The sequence below is a fragment of the Danio aesculapii genome, chromosome 15, assembly GCF_903798145.1.
Source record: "Danio aesculapii chromosome 15, fDanAes4.1, whole genome shotgun sequence".
Taxonomy (NCBI): Eukaryota; Metazoa; Chordata; class Actinopteri; order Cypriniformes; family Danionidae; genus Danio; species Danio aesculapii.
In genome coordinates this window covers 19,643,172-19,650,291 of record NC_079449.1, presented here as the reverse complement: position 1 = coordinate 19,650,291, position 7,120 = coordinate 19,643,172, and the positions used below count along the sequence as shown (strand labels likewise).

Below are 7,120 nucleotides of genomic sequence, written 5' to 3'. Positions count from 1 at the left end.
AAAACTGGCAAATGTCATGATCTAGTGAGTCTCTCTCGTCTTTAATGTGCGCTGTATTGATTTCAGGAGGCGTGGCTATGGATGGCAGGGGAAAGACTGTGTTTCAAAGATATTTTGCTAATGCTAACGGATAGCATTTAAGCAGATCACCTGCTGCACCATTAATTTGAGATTGTTTATAAATGAATGATGGTAACTGGTAAATATTGTGTAAATTTGATAAGTATTAAAAATTAATAAAATTTAAAGATCCCAGTTGCAAAAACTATATGTGCTGTCTGAAATTCTCTTCTAAAATGAGCACTTTTTAGGCCTCTCATGTTTATGCTACACTCTCAGAAATAAAGGGGTGGATCTGAATATTTTGGATAGGGAAAAATTCATAAAAATAAAAAGTAATATTGGAACAATAAAACATTATTTCGGCGACGCAGTGGCGCAGTAGGTAGTGCTGTCGCCTCGCAGCAAGTAGGTCGGTGGTTTGAGCCTCGGCTAGGTTAGTTGACGTTTTTGTGTGGAGTTTGCATGTTCTCCCTGCGTTCGCGTGAGTTTCCTCCGGGTGCTCCGGTTTCCCCCACAGTCCAAAGACATGCGATACAGGTGAATTGGGTAGGCTAAATTGTCCGTAGTGTGTGTGAATAAGTGTGTATGTGTTCCCCACTGATTGGTTGCAGCTGGAAAGGCATCCGCTGCATAAAACAAATGCTGAATAAGTTGGCGGTTCATTCCGCTGTGGCGACCCCAGATTAATAAATGGACTAAGCCGAAAAAAAATGAATGAATGAAAAACATTAATTCCCATTTTTATACAACATAGATCTAGACATGTCTTGATTTTTATTTCCTTGATTTATTGATGTTTTCTATGATGATCATTTTGACATTTAATTTTGTCTTTATTTCAATTTAGTATTTTTAATTTAGAATCATTTTTTATTGTAGTTTTTTTTATATTTGTTTAGATTTACAGAGACAGACAAATAGATATTCAAATATAGTAATTAAAAACATATGGTAAATATGAATAATAAATATATTTCCTTTCATACTTACACACACACGCGCGCGCGCACACACACACACGCACACGAGTTCAGAAACTCGCCACAGCAGATCTAAAATGCTCGTGATGCAACACCGCTACATCTCACGTAAATCACGGGAAGTGACTGAAATTAAAGTTACCATCTCAGCCCGTACAGTAACCCTCTTAGTGCTGGGGGCGGGTGTGTGTGTGTGTGTGTGTGTGGCAGGGTGGGGGTGGTCTTTCTGGTTGCTAAGGGCAACAGGGTGAGATAGATGGAGCCGCAGCTGCGCGTCTGTTAATACCAGCGCTCGACCCTCAACGTCCCCGCGCGCGCAATTCCACACACACACACACACACACACACCCTCTCTCTCTCTCTCTCACACACACACGCACACACACACACAGTGATCTCTCTTCAGTCAAGGCATGAGGATGCGAGCGGGGATTTAGTTTCAGTGTCTTTTCCAGTCTGCAGCAGATTATTACCTTTCCTCCAGCACACGGGACGGATTTACGCACGAGAAACAAGGTTTGCAGACTTTTTCTCAGTTATTGTGTGTTTCTGTTGCATCATTTTGACTATTTGTGTAGTGCAGAAGTTCGTTTTGTGTGCTAGATCTGGTTCTGTTTTTTATATGTGAGAAATCACGCGTGTTGTTTTACAAGCTTCACCCATGCAGTGAGTAAACACTGGATATCACAAGGAAGTGCAGAGATTTAGATTGGAAAGGACAATGGGCGCGCAATGACTGCGCCCTGGATTTGAATTCTTAAGCGTGGGGAAATAAGTGTTTGGTTCAATTAATCCGATTCCAGATTGTCTTGCTTTGTGTTTGTGTGTATGAAAAAGGACATCTGCTTCACTGTTGCGTGTTTGCTCAAGCAACTGTTACGAGTTCATTCATTCATGCGATCAACTTCGCCAAACGTGCCAGACTGTCCTCTCGCATATTATTATCATCAGACCCACTCAAGTGTGAATTCGCTCCGAATTGCCAGCCGTCTGTGGTGCGTATATATGAATTAAATCCGTTTTGCAGCATAAAATTCCCAGCATATCTCGTTGAATTTGATAGTAACGACAATTCCAGAATGAATTGCGAATGGCTTTACCACAATAGACAGGGAATGCGCGCGCTTGTGTGCGTGTGACGCGCGGGTTGTTGTTGTTTTCCCGCTGCATGATGATTTCATAATTCCCACATCACACATTTACACGGCGACAGACCACGTTTAGCGACTTGTGGAAGCTTCTCGAATATATATGAATAATTATTTACAACTCTTGTTTGGTCCTATAAATTTGTGATCCGAGTCAAGTGACATGAATGAGCATTGTTCAGGGATGTTTTCCAGACACAACAGAACTAGGATGTCTCCTCGAGTCTTTTCGCTGCGTTTTTGGCAAAACACCGCTCCTGCACGCAGTCAATTAAAAATAACTTGGGCGATGTTGATAACACATTTTTACAAAATGGAGGAGATGGTTAGGGACGTATTAGCAATGCAAATGAGGTTTTGAAGAGCATTGGCACCTGCTGTCTCGAGCATTTGCATTGGCTTTTCCCTCGTTTCTCATTAGAATTATGTTCTTCTTCTGCAAAGCAAGGTTTGAGCCCACACTCTGGGCTTTATTGAGGGAGCTTCTCCAAGTCTCTTCTCTTTTGCGTTTGCATAACAAAGGGCAAGGGTTTTGTCAGTGAAAAGAGGGGACAAAACCGTCAAGCCTCAATTGTCCCAGTGTCAGTCGGATGGGCAAGCAGGGTCTTGTGCCCCATCAGTAAACAGACTCAGTCACGGCGAAATCCAATTAAGCCATGTTCTTTCCATCAAGCTTTTCACAAGGCAAATAATATTGCTTCTGTTTTTTAAGCTACTGTACTCATTTTACGGTGCATATAGTCATAAGGTTTCTTGAATCAACCAATTATGTAACTATGTCACATGTGGTTTCACCTCTAGCGTCTCATACCAATAGACAACGTAAAATAATTAGAAATTCGCAACTGGGTCATTGAGGAAGCATTAAATTGCTTTGAGCATCAAAAAAAAAAAAAAAAAAAAAAAGCATGCCCTAAAGATATACATTTTTTAAATCACAAAAGAAGCCTCTGTTTAAAAACAAAAAACAACCTCAGTGTTAAGTGACATGAGTTGATCAAGGGTGAAGAGTTTAGAGGTTTATAATAATCTCTTTCATCATCATAAGGGTAACGAAATGTGGACTTATTTTCACATTTGCCATTTTTATTGCCTTGCCTGAAAACATGTACAAGGCATGCACATTTTCACAATGAGATAAGCTTTTAAAAAAATGTGGTGATGCAGTCAATGTCTAAATGAGAAATTAAAGTACAAGGAAAACTCATCAAATGGTAAAAGAAATCACTGATCATATGTTTACCGGTGACTCGAAGGTGACTAGAGGCACTTAAAGACAGCATGACTGTCTGGTGCATTCTTTATCTTTACCCTGCATAGAACACAACATACCATTATTTCAAGCATATTTTTAAAAAGGCCTTTCTCATATGCTCTTGAAATATATGCAGCCAATTTAAAACTGATTGTTGTCTTCTCTTCCTCTAGCATTGAGGTCCACCTTCTCCACACGGAATATGATGCAGAATTGCCCAACTCTTATGGAAATAAGTTGGATAAGAACACTCTCAGAGCTGTTGGCTGATAATCAATGAACTGATTTCTATAAAGGATACAAGGGAAAACATTTCTGTGAAGAAAACCTGATTTTTTTTTTCGGATATGGCGGCAACTGAGGCCAATGCAGAGCCTGTTCAAGCAGACATTGTAGATAATAAAACTGATGTGGAAGCCACAAAGCCAGAGCCAGCCTCAAACGAGGAAGCCCCAGCTTCAACTGAGGAAGCCCCAGCTTCAACCGAGGAAGCCCCAGCTTCAACTGAGGAAACACAGCCTACTACTGAGGCACCAGCAAGCACAGAGCAACCTGCTGATAGCAAATCCAAGCCGGCCAGTGAGAAAATATGGGACTCTTTTTTAAATAAAAGTGGGCTCGGAAAAGTAATGGGGGGAAAGAAGAAGAAAGAACAGCATACTGAGGATACTACTGGTGAGGAGCAGGATAAGGCCCCCAACCAGACTGATCAAGGGGATGCTGCAGGCCCTAAAGACCAGGAATCTACTCAGCCAGTAGAAGCTGGTGAGGCTGCAGCTGATGGGCAGGCAATTGAAAAAGCACCAGAAAATGAGGAAGCTTCCCAAGAGCAAAAAGCATCTGGTGCCAAGCCAAAGCAAGGAGAGAAGTCCAGTGTCAGGGACTTCATCCGCAACCCTGTAGCTAAAATTTTCTCACACAAAAGCACAGACAAAAAGGATGGTACAGGGGCGCTCAAACATGGCAAGGTTCGGTCAAAGTCACTAGACAGGCTAGAGGATGCTGATGCCAGCACAACTGTAGCAGAACAAGCAGAGGAGCCTTCAACTGCAGATGAACCAGACAAGTCTAACCCACAAACAACGAAAAACATGAAACGCTGGCACTCTTTTAAGAAACTCATGGCTCAAAAAAGCCACAAGAAAAGCACAGAGGAGTCCAAGGATGCTGAGGGGGCAGAGGGAGGAAGTGCAGAGGGAGCAGGAGACAGTAGTACACTGGATTCCACAACAAAGTCAGAACATTCTGGCCAGAAAAGGTGGAAACTGAAGAGATCCTGGACATTCCAAGGACTGAAGAGAGATTCATCAGTTGTTGGAATCCATAAACCAAAGGACAAAGACTCTTCAGATGTGAAAGATGAAAATGCCCCAGAGGCAGAAGAGGGGGTAGAAGATGTAAAGGTAGCCGGTGACGTAGAAACACAGGAGAAGACAGAGTGTGAGGAGGAGAAAGGAGCAACTGCAACTACACAGCATGCAAAATCTGTGGACCAGCATGCAAATGAGATCTGGACCTCTTTCAAAAAACGAGTTATTCCCAAATCTAAGAAGCCAGCTGACACAAGTGGAGTAGAGGAGGAAGCAGCGGGTGAGCAAGAGCAGACTGATGAACCACAGGCGGGTAAAGACTCAGGCAAGACAGCCAAGGCAAAAAGGACACACTTCAACCGTGCTGTGTCACTAAAGAACTTCATACTGCGAAAGGGGAAGAGTACCAGCATGGACATGGGGGAGGGTACAGCAGCCCAAAAAGATGGCGATGGCACTGGTGAAAGTGAGGGTAAAGACATGGATGGCCTTGATGATGAAGCTGGGGCAACTGATGCCCCACAGACTGAATCAGAGGAGCAGACTGTGACTCAAAGTGAAAGCAATAATGAAGCTCAGGTGGCAGGCGATCACAAGAGTTTGGATGGAGAGGAGAGTGCACCATCTGGTCAGCCATCAGACAAGCATCATGCTGCGGACCCAGCACCAGAGAGTGGAGGCAAAGAAGAGCCAAAGGCTAACGGTGAGAATGGATGCTCGGACACTACATCAGAGGACACAGTAGCACACAATCATGAAGCAACAACCCAGAATGATGTGAAGGATGAGGAGATCAACCAGGAGACCATAGACTCTAGTGGTAAAACTTGTCCAAAGGATGGGAAGATCCTCAGCCAGGACGGGAAGTGCGATACAGTCAATGCAGTTGCCCAAAGCGGTGAGTGTGAAGCCCCAATTGACTCGAGAGATCTACAGCAAAATGGAAGTGAGTCTAAATTAGGACTAGGCACTAGGGTTGAGATAGAGACCGGGGGGGATGGGGACCCTCAGTTTGAAGGGTCCCTTTCTGGGTCAGCGAAGACCAATACAGACAAACAAGAAGAAGCCTTGAAGAGGATGTTCTATGAGGTTGCGGCTTCCATCGTTCGCGCAGCTGTATCCTCAGCCACTGAACAGTTAGCCAAGGAGAAGGACTCTCTGGACAGTAGTTTGAAGTGTTTCCAGGCTGAAAGTAATAGCAGTTACACAGATATTGACGTCAGTTACTGTCCCAGAGAAGTTACTTTAAATCAGGGATCTTTGTATTGATCCTAAGCACCTTCGTCTGTGCTTGTGGGAACTTATTCACAAAGATATTGATATGCTCCATCACCCCTTTAAAATTGTTGTTTTAGGGTCAGTGAATTCAAAGGGAAGTACAGGTGCTTTATTTAAGATGTGAAGTAACCCAAAGCAGCAACTTGTGTATTTTCAGGAAGTGTTCTCTACCTTAAATAATTTATTCATTGAGAGATTACAGTACGTTTCAGTGTTAATGTGGAAACACAATTAAGTGTTCTTGAAGTCATAGATTTTCACGATGCTGTCACATGTAGTTGTGTAGTGTTTGCTGTTCTGTTGTATTATAAAGTTGACATTATTTTTGGTGAACCTAAATGAACCTCTCCTCTGTGACACAAATGTGTGACTTAATGAATATTTTAAATGTAGAAATATATTGTTATATATTCTGAAATCTCTTCTGTTATCATTTACCAGAAAAAAAGGCGGGAAACGTGTGACGCCACACAAAGAGGATTAGATCTGCATGGGATTCGTTCAGCGAGGAGCTTTGCCCCCCTCCCCCAAAATATGGAGTAATCACATGTTTACGCCACGATTCACCATGGTGAGAGATGCAATCCACATAGTTTAAAAAAAATCTTGAAAAGCAATAATTCAGATTCATCAATCAGTGCAGTTCTTGCTACCATTCCATCACTGTAAATGTTTTGCCTGTCTACTAGTGAGATTTTATATTGTCATAAATGACATTCCTTTGAAATGTTAATCTCAGTGATCACAAAGTACCGTGATCATAAAGACTGTTAGTTTTATATTAATTGCCATTCTGTTTGTAGTTTTCCTTTGACTAGATATATGTGATACAGACACATTTAAAATAACAGCCCACCAGACTGCCCCCCGAATTGTGAATTCAATACGGAATGTGCTCTAATCTCTGTGTTTTTGTTTTTAGACTGTTATCTTGTGTACGTGAATAAACCACCATTAAACATTAAGTAAATCTCTGGGTTTTCTTACAGATATTCATTGCCATCTTTAAATTTTAGGAAATGCTAAAACTACAGACACTGAAATTTCCATTTGGTGTAAAAGTGTTTGGTGCAGCCTAATACAAAT

General features: G+C 42.1%; 1 protein-coding gene across 1 annotated transcript; it reads left to right on the top strand.

The window, feature by feature from the left end:
• The first annotated feature begins 1,397 nt into the window (after positions 1–1,397).
• si:ch211-137a8.4 (treacle protein) lies at positions 1,398–7,004 on the top strand. Its single transcript, XM_056473090.1, has 3 exons — positions 1,398–1,559; positions 3,620–5,654; positions 6,476–7,004. The coding sequence occupies exons 2-3, from the start codon at positions 3,794–3,796 to the stop codon at positions 6,496–6,498; spliced, it is 1,884 nt and encodes a 627-aa protein (XP_056329065.1). The 5' UTR covers positions 1,398–1,559; positions 3,620–3,793; the 3' UTR covers positions 6,499–7,004.
• The last annotated feature ends 116 nt before the right edge of the window (positions 7,005–7,120 follow it).